This window comes from Pholis gunnellus (genome assembly GCF_910591455.1).
Source record: "Pholis gunnellus genome assembly, chromosome: 4".
In the NCBI taxonomy this organism is placed as follows: domain Eukaryota; kingdom Metazoa; phylum Chordata; class Actinopteri; order Perciformes; family Pholidae; genus Pholis; species Pholis gunnellus.
In genome coordinates, this window is record NC_136530.1 from 3,973,492 (window position 1) to 3,988,885 (window position 15,394).

General features: G+C 45.9%; 1 protein-coding gene across 1 annotated transcript; it reads left to right on the forward strand.

The window, feature by feature from the left end:
• The first annotated feature begins 1,708 nt into the window (after positions 1 to 1,708).
• On the forward strand, positions 1,709 to 15,251 carry pfas (phosphoribosylformylglycinamidine synthase). Its single transcript, XM_079157521.1, has 29 exons — positions 1,709 to 1,833; positions 3,306 to 3,393; positions 3,505 to 3,627; positions 4,327 to 4,462; positions 5,030 to 5,135; positions 5,245 to 5,443; positions 6,418 to 6,523; positions 6,655 to 6,795; positions 6,888 to 7,012; positions 7,142 to 7,270; positions 7,358 to 7,495; positions 8,057 to 8,185; positions 8,286 to 8,359; positions 8,447 to 8,603; positions 8,692 to 8,753; positions 9,115 to 9,276; positions 9,406 to 9,642; positions 9,744 to 9,974; positions 10,502 to 10,682; positions 11,147 to 11,230; positions 11,570 to 11,725; positions 12,227 to 12,346; positions 12,435 to 12,580; positions 12,668 to 12,875; positions 13,119 to 13,204; positions 13,293 to 13,407; positions 13,498 to 13,641; positions 13,785 to 13,925; positions 14,665 to 15,251. The coding sequence occupies exons 3-29, from the start codon at positions 3,507 to 3,509 to the stop codon at positions 14,973 to 14,975; spliced, it is 3,945 nt and encodes a 1,314-aa protein (XP_079013647.1). The 5' UTR covers positions 1,709 to 1,833; positions 3,306 to 3,393; positions 3,505 to 3,506; the 3' UTR covers positions 14,976 to 15,251.
• The last annotated feature ends 143 nt before the right edge of the window (positions 15,252 to 15,394 follow it).

The window sequence follows — 15,394 nt, forward strand, 5'->3', positions numbered from 1 at the left end:
GGTAGTGAGAAAGAGGCACAAGATGGAGACAGAGAAGGGAACGGAGTGTTGGGAGGGATGAATAGTCATGTCGAAGGACGGCTTAGTCACTGTAATCGTGCAAAAATATTAATCGAGTTGTGCATATTACCAGTTATTGCTGAACACTTCTGTGTATTCGGGTGTGTGTGTGTTCATACCTGTATGTATGTATGTATGTATGTATGTATGTATGTATGTATGAGAGGTTGTGTGCACAGATGTATCTTTTTCCCCCACTTGTTCAGTGCACTTATATTGGACCTACAGTACACATCCATAACTTCCTCCCATCTTTAACACAAAGAGCGCTCACTCATCTCCTCACACCTTCACTCACTCAGACTACCACTTCCTGGCTCGTCCAGTAGTTCACCGGCAATCGCACCCCCCCATCTGTTTTAACCGCATCATCTGGAACAGACCAGCCGGGGGTAACCATCGACCAGACTCGTCTATATATCTGTTATCGACACGAAACGCCACTCTTCAGTCCTTTTCATCCATCCGAAGTCACCGCTTTGGAGAGGACGCTGAAGGATTAGAGAGTTCAGTAGAACCAAATATCTCTGAGAGAGTTCAAGGCCGACATTCTGCGCTCATCCCATTAAGCCGGAGACATCGTTGGTGATGTGACTGCTGTCCAGTGACTCAGCAGGACCGGTTGCCATCTAATAACACTCAGCGTTGAAATGTACTCTGTGGTCTCTTTATCTCAGTCTAATCCTTCTGTCTTATCCGAGGTGCCTGCAGACATGTAGCATGTATGTGTTTTGTGAGGGGTTTCGGGGCGGGGCGGGGCGGGGCGGGGGGTTCAGGGGACAAACGGTGTTGGAGACACTGCAGAAAGGACCTGATTTAGACTTAAGACCCGAGGCAGGAACCGGCTCTGGGGTGAGCCGTGACGCCTCCGAGTCTTAATTCGAGCGGCGTATGATTGGACGTCCCTCGGTCTGTACTGTCGTCTAATTCTGAGGTGGGAAATAATAATGAAAAAAACAGTTTGTCACAGTTTAAAAGAGTAGTAGGTGGAGGAGGGGAGGGGTGTGTGAAATGTACATTGTTTTTTTTTGTACCTTGGCTTTAATTTATTAAATATATCTAAGACTGCAGCTCAATGACTCTTCAGTGTGTGGGAGTACTTGAGTTCTGAAAACACTTCAATCAATCAAATCCTGCAGAGTTTACCTTCACCTCTCACACACAACAAGCAGAAACATGATTTATTAGCTTTTATTGCCTGTTATATCCAGACAATTTATTAAGGGACATTTCAAGATCTGGAGTCGGTCCAACAAATGTGAAATTATCTAAATTAATATGTATTATTATATAAGTAGAAGTATGAAGTAGCATGAAATGGAAATACTATTTAGTACAAGTACCTCAACGTTGTAATTAATTACTTTACAGCACTGCAAAGCCGCATATAAATACTGTATCCTGACTCTTAAAAACACTGAAAACAACCACATTTTTCATTTAAAATAAAACTGCAAAATTCCCCACACAGTCCAGATTACATGACAAAGATGTTGCTTCCCAGTCAGACAATTTTACTTTATATTTTCAAAGTTTTTCTGCAGTAAAGAGTGATTTGTTCACCTACAACCACTTCCCACTCAAAAAGTCACTTAGGCTGCGCATGCGCACACAGTTGGAGCGTCTCCCACGTGTGTGGAAGTCCATCCTGTCAGTCTGCAGACCTGAACCAGTGAGTCCGTTCAGAAGAAGTTCCTCCAGGACTCCTCGAGGCGTCCCAGCTTCTTCTTCTTCATCTCTAAACTAAACACTCATCTGCTGAAGCTGCTGCAGGTACGTGAAGCTAACTTTAACTAGCTGTCTGCTAACTGTGGTAGCTTTTAGCCTCTTAGCTTAGTTAGCTAGAAGAAACAAAACATGGGACACAAGCTGATGTGCTGCGCACAGTTTAAAGCTAATGTCATGTTGGGAATGTTCACCTCATCTCTCTCTAATCACACAATACACAGTGGTGTACTGTGCTTAAGTACATTAACTAAAGTGCTGTACTTAAGCACACTTTTTGAAGTACTTGTACTTTACTTGAGTATTAACATTTCAGGCAACTTTATACTTCTAGTCCACTACATCTCAGAGGCAAATATTATACGTTTTACTGCACTTCATTTATCTGACAGCTATGGTTTCTAGTTACTTTGCAGATTGTTATTATTAATACAACACATAAATCAACTAATACATTATAATTATTATGGATTAAGCTCATCAGCTGTATATAGAGTAAATAAAAGGATCTATACCTTTTTACACACATTAAAGTAATGAATGCATCATTATTTAAAACCTAAATAATTAAAAGTAAAGTATATATATTCTTTGGTACTTCAAAGTCTATTTTGATGCTGATACTTTTGTACTTTTATTTAAGTAAGATTTAAGTTATTTTACTTGCAACAGAGTATTTTACAATGTAGTATTAATACTTTTACAGAAGTAATATATCTGAGTACTTCTTCCACCACTACCAACACACAGACACCAGTACTACTGGTTAAATTAAAGTACAATTAGCTGAAAATAGGAACAGCTTTGGTTTGATTTAGCCGGCACTTCACCTTTTTGTTGTAAAATATTTCAAATCTGGAATTCATTTAATTTTAATTTTAATATGTTCCAGAGTTGAACGCCTTTTATGGAGAACGCTGATTGTCCTAATTTAGATTAACAGTGAAGTATTTTACTGTTATTTATTTTTTACTGTCTGGTCTTCGGATGAATCTGAGAGGAAACATTGTAGCTGTTTTCCGTGAGGACTAACACAAAGCTGCTGACTGAGCAGCGTGTGACCTGCAACATGCACACAATCAGATAACTGTGTTTGAGTTCAGATACACAATCGTCTTCATAATGAAAGAGGCATAAAGCCACAGGGCTGTTTGGAATAAGAGCCTCGTTTGGTTAAATGAAAACACTGATAAACTGTTTTTTAACACTTTACTCTTTATTGCCTTTAGACTTATTAGTAGTAAAACAAATATGACATTACAACCAGTAATGCAATATATAAAGTACTATTTGCTTATTAGAAACGTTATAGAATAATTTAGATTATTGTCAATAAATTATAAAGGACGATTTATTTCACCTTTTGAGTCAAAAGTATATAAACTGAGATGAGGTTGATCTATCATGAGACCACTGCAGATTTACCTCCACACATTCCCTTTGTCTGAATATTAACCATAATCACATTAATACAAAATAATGATGATTTCTGATCACTGGTTTGTCTTCTGCACCTGAAGCGGTCTGGAGATAAAGGTCCGCCTCAGTGAGAACGTTTCATTAATCACCAGCTTTGGCTTCAGCGATCCATCACTTCAGAATATTTAGGTGCGGTTAATCAATGTCATCGACTGCAATTCATCATCTTTGACATCCTGTGATGGATTTTTTGTGGTCTCTGTTTTAAACTGTATTTATTCCTCCCGTCTCTCCCGTCAGCAATGGCGGTAGTGAGGTTCTACAGTAATGAAGTGGTGAGCGGGCGAGCCGTGCAGAGGGCCGCCAAGCTCCACCCCCGGCTGTCCATCGCCTCGGAGCTGTGCTACAACGTGGAGCTGACGGGTGAGTGTGAGACATATTAGGACTGAGGAGGAGTGACGTAGAGACGGCGTATACGTCTCTGGTAGAGACCTGTCAATCACAGTAAGCCCCGCCCTAAAGCATCCCCTGCTTTATGGTCTGTTTGACTCTAAATGGACCATAAGTTACTAAATGAACATCATGCTGTATTGAAGAAGACTTGAAACTAGAGATTGAGACCATAAACTCATGTTTACAATGTTTACTGAGGTAATAAATCAAGAGAGAAGTAGAGTCATTTTCTCATAGACTTCTATACAACCAGAGGTGTCGCCCCCTGGTGGACATTAGAGAGAATGCAGGTTTAAAGACTTCCGCCTCCTGGTCCCCACTAAAGCCTTGAACCCTGAACCCTCAGGGACTTAACTGACATCATCACCTGGTTGAGTGTGAGAGGCTGCGAGGGCTCGAAATGGTAAAAATACAAACGGGACAACACTTTGTGTGTGTTCTGTGCAATTGTGGGTATTTATTTTATACTTTTTACTCACTTATTTGAACGTTTTTCAGGCTCTTGCCTCACGAGAGGAGACTTAAATGTCAAATAATCTATTTACTCCCCCTGGTAACCACATGTTTAATGTCAAATTGCTATGAATTGTGGGTCTGCCGCTGGGACAGGAACGCTTCTCAAAGTCCACCCATCCGCGTTGCCGTGTCCTCATTGTTTTTCTGCTCCAGGCTGTGAGAGTCTCGGTGCCGAGCAGACGCAGGTTCTCCTCTGGTTGTTCCGTCCTCCCCTGCAGGCCGAGCCGCTGTCTGACAAACCAAACCTCACCGAGGGCGGCGAGGAGAAACTGGTGGAGATTGGACCCAGGTACTCGCACAGACTGATAAATGAGCTCTATTACGTGCTGTGGCTCTGCCTTTGTCCTGCAGTTAAGCGTGCTTTAGTGAGGCTGGGCCGGGGTGTGTGTGCTCCAGAAAGTGACGTAATCACAGACTGTGTGTCGTGCACCTCTGAATGTTTGTAACCAGGCGATCACGGCCCTTCAGACATGACATCGATGCTTTAGAAACGCTCTTAAAAATCTACATTTCAGTTAATATTCTGCAGCCAAATCAAATTGTTTACAAGATATTCAACCTTAATTTCTTCATAATGTGTTTGATACTCGACTTCTTCCTTCATAGGGTTTATATAAAGGCAATGAAGTAGTCCACAAATATGAGATATGATTTTACTGTGGAGGTTGTTTTCTGGCGTTTTGCCGGTTATGCTCGTTGTCTTTTTAATTCTTCACCGTTGTGGAGGAAAGTCCTCACTTATGGCAAAAATCATAATCACGATTATTAAACACGATCACTCATCGACTTTGTAAACATCGGACATTTAGAAAGAAAATGTCTTTTAAACTCTTATTTTTGTCGTTTGTCTCTTCAGGTTGAACTTCTCCACCGCCTGGTCCACCAACACCGTGTCCATCTGCCGGAGCGCCGGCCTCGCTGAGGTCACGCGGGTCGAGCTGTCTCGCAGGTTTCTAATCAAGGTCTGCTGGAACAAAGACGACTCGTCCTCTAAAGCGCTGATTCTGGATTGTGTTTTTCACGTCATGTCGCTCGGTCTGATGAGGTGCATGTCTCTCTCTTCCCCTTCAGCCAAAGAATGGCGAGAGCGTGGCGGAGCTCAACGGAGACATAAAGAGGCTGATTGAGTGTCTGTACGACAGCATGACCGAGTGCATCTATCCGCATCCCATCGCCTCCTTCGCCGTGGAAACCAAACCGCAGCCGGTGTTCGAGGTGGACATCCTGGGGAAGGGTCGGGCCGCTTTGGAGACGGCGAACGAGGACCTGGGTGAGACTCTCGACGGTTCATCTTCTCTTCATCTTGTGTAACTCAGACCGAGTCTCCTCTTTATTGACTGAACCGTCCTCTCTCTCCTCTCTCTCTCCTGGTGCCTCAGTCCACTGTGTTATCTGATGGAGGTAATAATGTCACATGGTGCGTGACTTTATTACTCAGCTGGTTGAAGTCACAGGACAGCTGTGCTGCTGCTGATTACGTTGCACGTGCATGAATGTTTTCAGTGTGTCTAATGTGATGTGGAAGCTAATGAAGCACAAACGTCACATGACAACAACAACAAACAGACACGATAAAGTGGACGCTAAAGAGAAACATTGTATTCCTCGTCAGGGTTTGTTCTTGTAACAACAATCTGAGCCCGTCGGTGGCAACACGCCAGCCCTTTAGTGGACGTACGTGGACCGCCGTGCGACCGGTCGTTCCTCTCGTCACACGGCTCTCTAGCTTGACACTGCGCACCGCGACAGAGCGGCCGGTCTGTGCTTATGTTCACACTCTGCTGATTCTTCATTAATATTCTCAAGCTGCTCAACCACGTGAGAATAATTTCAGTGCCACACTTTGTCGTCTCTGTCGAGCTCAACCAGTGAATTGAGGATATAATTAAAAAAGAGCCTATCTGGATTTTCTCATTATTTCCCTGTTTAGTTTCCCCTCTGGAGTCAAACGTGGAGTTTGATATAAGGGACGCAAATTAATTTAGGTGACACGCCATCATCTTAAAGCAGTGAATATTAATGTAATTATCCTTATAATGAACTCTCTGTGAAGGTGAAATAATGTAATTTTAGGATGCTGTATGATGCTTATAACCAGAACATCCTCTGTGCATGAGAATGTGTTTGAGGTTTGATTCATTCAGCATCTTGTGTTAAATGCAAACATGAAATGTCTTTCCATCTTTGTTGGCGTTTGCTTTCTGGCAGCAGCATCTCATAATGTTGTTGTTGTTGTTGTTACAGGTCTGGCCTTTGACTCCTGGGACCTGGACTACTACACGTCGCTGTTCCAGAGGGTTAACAGGAACCCCACCAGTGTGGAGTGTTTCGACCTGGCCCAGTCCAACAGGTGTGGGGATTGTCTGCAACAAAGAGATTAGCGGGAGCGCTTTGTGTTGTGCTCTGTAGCTTTTATTAAAATGTTATTCCTGTGGTTTTCTTATTATTCTCCGGTCTTTTCTTTGTTCCCCGGTGTCGCAGCGAGCACAGCCGTCACTGGTTCTTCCGGGGGCGGATGGAGGTCGACGGGCAGCAGCAGAACGAGACTCTTTTCAGCCTCATAATGGAGACCCAGCGGCACAGCAACCCCAACAACGTCATCAAGTTCTGCGACAACAGCAGGTGTGTGTGACGTACGTGTGTGTGTGTGTGTGTGTGTGTGTGTTTCTGTTCACACTGACTCAATGTGTGTGTGTGTGTGTCTGTGTTTCCAGTGGTATCAGAGGCATTAAGCTGGAGTGTGTTTACCCAAAAGATCCATCCAGAGCCAGTCCTTATGAGACACGGCACTCGCTAAGACACGTCATCTTCACCGCAGAGACGCACAACTTCCCGACAGGTCAGGACACACAAAACATTGTGTTTTAGATGCAACTTAAAGGAACACTTCAACCCCAAAATGATCAGTTACCCACCCAGTGTTGCCTTGAATGCTTGAAGATCCTAATCCAACCCGTCTGACTCGTAGGTGTAGCTCCGTTCAGCGGCGCCACCACGGGCACAGGAGGTCGCATCAGAGACGTGCAGAGTGCGGGACAGGGAGGCCACGTCATCGCCGGCACCGCCGGGTACTGCTTCGGCAACCTGCACATACCAGGTCTGTAAAAATGACGAGCTTCGCTTTCTTCTCTTGAAATGTTCGATGGTTAGTAACGTGTTTGTTTCTCGCCGTCCTTCACCGCAGGTTACGATCTCCCCTGGGAGTCAGAGGGAGAGGGCTGGGAGTATCCCTCCAGCTTCGCCCCGCCGCTGCAGGTGGCCGTCGAGGCCAGCGATGGAGCCTCGGACTACGGCAACAAGTTTGGAGAACCTGTCCTGTCGGGTAGGAAACCCCGCTGAAGCGTGCCTCGGTTTTCTTCCAACCGTTCATTCTTTATTTATCTGCTGATTGCAATTTTTTCCGAGCTCACAGCGATGTCTTCAATTCTGTTTTGTCCGACCAGCCGTCCAAAACCTAAAGATATTTAATATTTTACTGACGCATGACAAAGAAAAGCAGCAAATCCTCACAATCGAGAAGCTGAGATCGAGTGTCAGATTAGTTGCTGATGAATTTTCTGTCGATCGGCTGATAGATTAATCAACTGAGTATGTTCACTATTAATTAAGCCATTGTTTTATTCTTTGTATGAAGTCTTAGGAATAGCAGGAGATGTTTCTTAGATAAAACCAGAACCTGTGTCTCATGTCAAAGTCTGTTCTTTTATCTGATTAGTTGATCATTATTTTTAGCAACAATTTAATTATCCGTGAAACTGAAGTTGTTGTTTCCACTCGATAGATTACTAAAACAAATGATCTGTTTTCATTTGTTGGAATAGATTTTCTGTCGGTCTACAGATGGATTGATCGACGTTGAACTCTTGTGATTCTCTCCTTCTAGGTTTTGCTCGTTCTTTCGGCATGCGGCTGCCTGACGGAGAGCGGCGAGAGTGGATCAAGCCGATCATGTTCAGCGGCGGTCTCGGTTCTATTGAAGCTACGCATGTAAAGAAAGAAGAGGCAGAGACGGGTAATGCTTCAGCTTCACTGCGTTTTAATCAATGCAGAGACTATATTTACACACACTCGTCGATCAATGACTCGCTGTGTCCCTCTGCTCGTCCGATCAGGAATGGAGGTGGTGAAGATCGGAGGGCCCGTGTACAGAATCGGCGTGGGAGGAGGAGCGGCCTCCTCTGTACAAGTACGGTCGCCGACAGTGAATCACACGGCAGCGACCTCGCCTGGTGCAGAAGTTGTTTTGTTTTTTTAAATACGTTGTGGCTTGCAGGTCCAGGGGGACAACTCCAGCGCCAGGGATCTGGGTGCGGTGCAGAGGGGAGACGCCGAGATGGAGCAGAAGATGAACCGAGCTCTCCGGGCGTGTCTGGAAAGAAGCGGCGGGAACCCGATCTGCAGCATACACGATCAGGGGGCGGGAGGAAACGGTACCAAACATCGGCTTTTTTCTTTCTCAGGATTTCTGTAAAGCTCAGATGATGAGACCAGAAGTTAACATCACGTTGTCGCCTTCAGGTAATGTGCTCAAGGAGCTCAGTGAGCCGGCGGGAGCCAAAATCTACTGCAGCAGATTCAAGGTAATCAGCGCAGGAACCAGGGCCGCACGCTCTTAGTCGAGTATTCTTAATAACCGGTTTTATTGGTCTCAGTCGACTGAGATCTCATTTTTTAATGCTTTTCCACTCGTGTACATACAGAATAAGAACTTGAAGTCACGAGATGTCTGTTCCTTGGGTGAAGAATGACAACAAAGTTTATTCAACCTGGTGAAAACACAACCGTAGTTGACAGATAAATAAATCGTGAACCTCTCCCCTAACCCCCGAACACATTTTAGGCACAGAAAAGTTTCCTTGCTCTTAAGTCCTGCACATTCGGCCATTTATTTAACATATATACATATGTTGTTTTCTTCTTCTCTTCGTCTTTGTGTTGTAGAAAGGTGACCCCACACTGAGTGTGCTGGAGCTGTGGGGGGCAGAGTATCAGGAGAGCAACGCCCTGCTGCTCCGTCCGGCGGACCGGGACTTCCTGGAGAGGGTGTGTCGGAGGGAGAAGTGTCCTGTTGACTTCGTGGGAAACATCACCGGAGACGGGAAGGCACGTTTCAGCCTGGATCAAGTCAATAAATGCACACTCATTGTACTGATCAATCCGCTGAACAACCTGAAGTATCACGCTGAAAATACATTCAAGATTGTATTTATTTTAATGTAATTTCTCCCACAGATTGTGCTGGTGGATGACGAGGGAGGCAGCGGTGATCGGGCAGACGGGGGCCGCTGTCCCGTGGACCTGCAGCTGGAGTGGGTCCTGGGGAAGATGCCACAGAAGGAGTTTAAGATGGAGCGTCTGGCACTGACCCTTCGGCCTCTGGCTCTTCCTGCCGGGCTCAAAGTCAAAGACGCTCTGGACAGAGTTCTGCGTTTGCCTGCTGTGGCGTCCAAACGCTATCTGACCAACAAGGTGTGCCTCTCACCCCCTGTCTCACATCGTCTTTGTCTTGTTTTACGAGTACGTCTGTGCAGACTCTTGTGTCTTCGCTCCCCCCCCCACCCCCCTCTCAGGTGGACCGGTCCGTGACGGGGCTAGTTGCCCAGCAACAATGCGTCGGCCCTCTTCACACCCCATTGGCCGACGTGGCTGTCGTCGCCCTGTCGCCGTTCAGCCTAGAGGGAGCGGCCACGGCCATCGGCGAGCAGCCAATTAAAGGCCTGGTGTGTCCCGCGGCCGGGGCTCGCATGGCTGTCGGAGAGGCTCTGACCAATCTGGTGTTTGCCAGAGTCACAGCTCTGAAGGTGAGCGGAGAATCACAGATACAACGGATCACAATAGTCCTTTTACTATGGATAGAGCGTCTCTACTTAATGAAATAACAACTCTGTGGACAAGATCTTCAGGTTACACACGATTTGTATGAAAAGGGGAGAAACTGCTTGTGAATAGGGTCAAAACTTTAACAAATTGTATTTATTTTTCATATTTTATTTAACCAGATAAGTCGATTGAGAACCAGTTCTCATTTACAATGACGACCTGGCCAAAAAGGCAGCAACAGGAAGCCAGCCCAAATAACATCATATTATGTACAATAATGTGTATAATAGATCTCACCATGAAACTTCCCCAGTTGATGACCTACAATGTTATGAAATGTCATGTTTAAATATGCAAATGAGGCATTATTTAATGCTGAATGCTGGTAAATAGACAAAGTAGTAAAATAAACACCTAAATGTGTATTTTGGATGTTTTCTTACTCACTAGTCTGAAAGAACGCATGTAATGGAAGCAGAATAATGCTTTTGCCCGTCGTGTGTTTCAGGATGTGAAGTGTAGTGGAAACTGGATGTGGGCCGCCAAGCTGCCCGGTGAGGGGGCCCGTCTGTGGGACGCCTGCAAAGCCATGTGCGAGGTCATGGGTCAGCTGGGCGTGGCCGTCGACGGGGGCAAGGACTCTCTGAGTATGGCCGCCAGAGTGGGGAAAGAGACGGTCAAAGCTCCAGGTACGCTCACTGAATACGTTTTTATATGCACGCTAATAATCCACTATGTCATGTAAACGGCATATTCCGTTTGGATATTCTGAATATAATCAGGTTTTAGGAGACACACGGCCTCTTGCCAGGTTAGGACCAGTTCTGTGCGTCATAAACTAGCAGCAGTTTGCAGAGATGCATGCCCTGAAGGAAAGCCCACATTTCTGGTCGTCAGGAGAAACACGACTACTTTTTAAGCATTATGAAGGACTTGGATATCATCAGGATATGCACACATATCGCATAGATGTAAACGGGAATATTAGCGGTATATATTTATTTAATTAGACATGTAAACAGCTAGGAAGGAATGTTGTCTCTTTCAGATTAAGGGCAATAACCGTAATATTTTGTGCATGTAAAAGGCGTCGCTGTGTTTGTGTTTGTGTCTCTGTGAGTGTCTCAGTTTAACTTCCTGCCACGTCTCTCAGGTGCTCTGGTTATTTCTGCGTATGCCGTTTGTCCCGACATCACAGCCACGGTGACGCCCGACCTGGAGGATCCAGATGGAAAAGGTATTTCAGACCTGAGGAAAATGTGAGATGTGCCATAACATTGTTGTTCGATGACGATATGACTTTACATGTCCTATGCTCAGCCTGGGCGTCTTCATATTCAGAACCGGATTAGAAGTGATTATTCTAAAATACCTTTCAGAGCTCTCTGTGGTACCTGACCCTACAGTCTGTCTAATTGTTGGGTGTGCAGATTGCGTTGTTACTGTTGTTGTTATTTCCTCATCTCATCTAGACAGCAGACATCTTTCTCTCTTTCTAAAATATACAAAGAAATGCAGATTCCACACCCGCTCCTCTGTAACAGCCTCTGACCGACCGCTTGTCCTCCGTCTGCAGGCGTGTTGCTGTGGGTTCCTCTCAGTCCGGGCCGCCATCGTCTGGGAGGCTCGGCCCTGGCTCAGTGCTTCAGCCAGCTGGGAGACTGCTCTCCTGACCTGGAGCAGCCACAAGTGTTTACCGCCTGCTTCAACACCACGCAGGAGCTCATACGCGGTGAGCTTCCTGCCACAGAGGAGAGAAAATAGCTGAGCTTTGTTTACTGTGATTCAGTCTGTGAGCACATCTTTCTTTAGCTTTCTCTAATAGTAAGGCCACAGCTTTGTGCTGTGATACACAGCCACCTGCTGGTTTTACTGTGTATTTATTTGTATTATTATATTTTTATTTATTTAACCTTTATTTAGCCAGGATATTATTGAGAGTTCTAATCTCATTTACAACGGAGACAGTTTCACACAAGCACCACATAAAAATAAATAAATAAAAGAATCGACAGAATTCAAACAAATTGCATCAATCCATGAATTGTCAATCGCATACATTTAGTGCTGAAATAATCTTTAATCCTGTTTTATAAATCGTGAATGCTGTTAGAATAATCTAGTTTGAAGTGTTAAAAAGCAGCAGGACCTCTTGTTATCCGTGTCATCATGTATTACCCTCTGAGTAACGATTACATTGAAATAGCACAGCAACCTTTAAATGTTCCTCCAGATCGTCTGCTGTCCGCAGGACACGACGTCAGTGACGGCGGCCTCGTTTCCTGCCTGCTGGAGATGGCGTTTGCGGGAAACCGTGGGATTGATGTCGAGTTGTCATCGCAAGGAGCTGGAGGTCAGTGAGCTGACGGGGTTTCACACTTACAGGGTGCGAACTGTGTAGCTGTGTAACCATGACCTCATGCAGTGTTTCTGCTGAACAGTCCTGGAGCTGTTGTTCAGCGAGGAGCTGGGTTTGGTTCTGGAGGTTTCGCAGCTCGACGTAGAGACGGTGTGTCAGAGATACGGCGACGCCGGCGTGCGGTGTCAACGCGTCGGCAGGACCTGCGGCTTCGGACCGGACGCTGTGGTGAGACATCGGCCTACGGCACGACGCGTGTCAACGCCTTTCATCTCTTCTGTGGTGACCGTTCGTTTCCCCTCACTCGTCTTTCAGGTCAGCGTTCGTGTGGACGGACGGGAGGTTCTGAGAGAGCCGCTGCCCGACCTCAGAGCATCATGGGAGGACACCAGCTTCCAGCTGGAGCGCCTCCAGGCCAATGAGACGTGTGTTACACAGGAAGAGGAGGGGCTTGCCAAGAGGACGCAGCCCTACTTCAAACTGACCTTTGACCCCTCTGATCTGTCCAGCATCAGCCAGCTCAGTAAGACCAAAGAGGGAGTGGTACCGTTTACACTGATTTAGTGTATTCAGACGTAGTGCAAGTACTCCAACTATTCTTTTGATTACTACAATAATCATTTGGTCTATAATATGTTAGAAATAATGATATATGGCGTTCATAATTGGCCAGAATACATACCAGATAAAAAATTTAAATCCTCATCATTGAGTAGTTGTAACCACTAAGTGCGTGATGCTTAATATTGATCTTTTGTTCTTTCAGGGCAGCCTCGTGTCGCCGTGATCAGGGAGGAGGGCAGTAACGGAGACCGAGAGATGTCTGCGTCTCTGCACATGGCGGGCTTTGAGGTAACTATCTAGATCTTTATTAACTGGACATACGTTGCCCCGAGCTGTGCAGCTGGTGTGCGTGACTCCTGTCTTTGTTTTTGTGTAGGTCTGGGACGTCAACATGCAGGACCTGTGCTCTGGCTCCATAACTCTGGAGTCCTTCAAAGCAGTCGTGTTCGTTGGTGGATTCAGCTACGCAGACGTCCTGGGATCAGCTAAAGGCACGTACACACCCATACGTACACACACTCACACAATCATAGACCACTTTGTTACGCACATTATTTAACTCCATTCATCCTTCGTGATAGGCTGGGCTGCTACTGTTGCGTATAACCCCAAGGCCAAGGCTGAGTTTGATCGATTCCGGCGGCGGGACGACACGCTGAGTCTGGGAGTGTGTAATGGCTGCCAGCTGCTCGCTCTGCTGGGCTGGGTGGGACAGGAAGGAGCAGGTAGGAGGAAAACTCATACTGCAGCAGTGAGCGGAGACGATGCAACAGATATACGTGAAGAAATTAACATTATCGTCAGAGAGGTTGCTGATTTTTAAAATGCTTTCTAATTCTTTCCAACCCCCCCCCCCCCCCCCCCACAGAGACTGAAGTGGTGCTGACCCATAATAAGTCCGGCAGGTTTGAGTCCCGGTTCGTCAGCGTTGGGATCCAGGAGTCCCCGTCCGTCTGGCTCAGAGGGATGGAGGGCTCGGCTCTGGGAGTCTGGGTCGCGCATGGAGAAGGTGCAGTACTGTCAAGTCCATCGTGTGGTCGTCCTTAACTTGTCACAAGAGTCGAACTGTTGCTTGTAGTCCTCTGTTCTCAGTTTTCATAATAACATCAAGCTCTGACGGACTCGTGAGTGGCTATTTTAATTTTGTTTTTAGCAAGATTGCATGATTTTTGGCCAGATGTATTGTGTGAATAAGACAACTTCGAGCTGGTTGCCTGCATACATCGCCGCTTGTTTTCGAGTCTTAATTAAGTGCGTTCTACGACACCTTACAGCTCATTGGTTTCTAGACGAGGGGTTAGTCAATCACACAATACAGCAGCGGTCGTTGCAGGAGGTCCGCACTCTGCTGAATACACCCGTCTAGTCCTTACTACTTACTACTGCAGCTGCCCTTACAAAGTACGTACTGTTGCATGCAGTATGCATTCAATTGAGACATACTACGTCCTCATAACACCGCACAATGAACGTCGACCCTCTTGTTGTGCAGAGGATTGTGGGTCAGAAATGTGACCGGAGGCGGTAGAACATCCTGTTATTTTTGGCATAACTGCATTTGAGATACTTTGTATTGGAACATACTAAATATGTTTGTGTTATTCTAAATAATATGGTTATTGGACACGCCTATTGATTCGTTCTGCTGACTCATCACGTCACAGGTCAGGGTGCTCTGTAATCAACAGCTGTGTTTGATATTTATTCTCCCCCCCCCCCCCCCCCCAAAAAACCTCTTTCCTGCACAGGTCTGATGCAGTTCCGTAGCTCCCTGTCCCAGGACCAGATTATCTCTGGCGGGCTCGCCCCCGTCCGATACCTTGATGACCAGGGTCGTCCCACTGAAGAGTACCCTCTGAACCCTAACGGCTCCCCGCAGGGCGTAGCGGGGCTCTGCTCCAGGGACGGGAGACACCTGGCCATGATGCCCCACCCGGAGCGCTGCACCCTGGGCTGGCAGTGGCCCTGGGCCCCGAGGGCCTTCAGGCCGTCCCTCACACCCTCGCCGTGGTTACGCATGTTCAAGAACGCCGCTGCCTGGTGCAGCAACACAGAGTGATGATACTCTGTGTTTACATTTCTGGTGTTGCCAAAGTTGCAGTATTATCTTTTTGGGGTTGTGGGGGGTCAACTGAAAACTGTAAGGCCTGTTCGCATTACTCAGTCCTGTAATGCACCTTTTTACACACTGTGGTACTGTTTGTGTTGTTAACAATGCCAGCTGTGATACTTAATGACTTAGAGACAACTGAGGTTTCTTGTTGACTTTGTACACGTTCTGCAATTTTCTTGGCAATTGCTTTTTTTTTTTACAAATATGTTTTGTACTAATCGGGTCCGCTGACATTATCAGTGTTACTCTTAGAAATGGAATTTGCAAATAAATACATAATAAAACAGCAGAAGCGTGTAGTGTGTCATATGATATTAAAGAAATGCCATTTAAGTCAAAAAATATTCTTTATTTTACACAAAAAC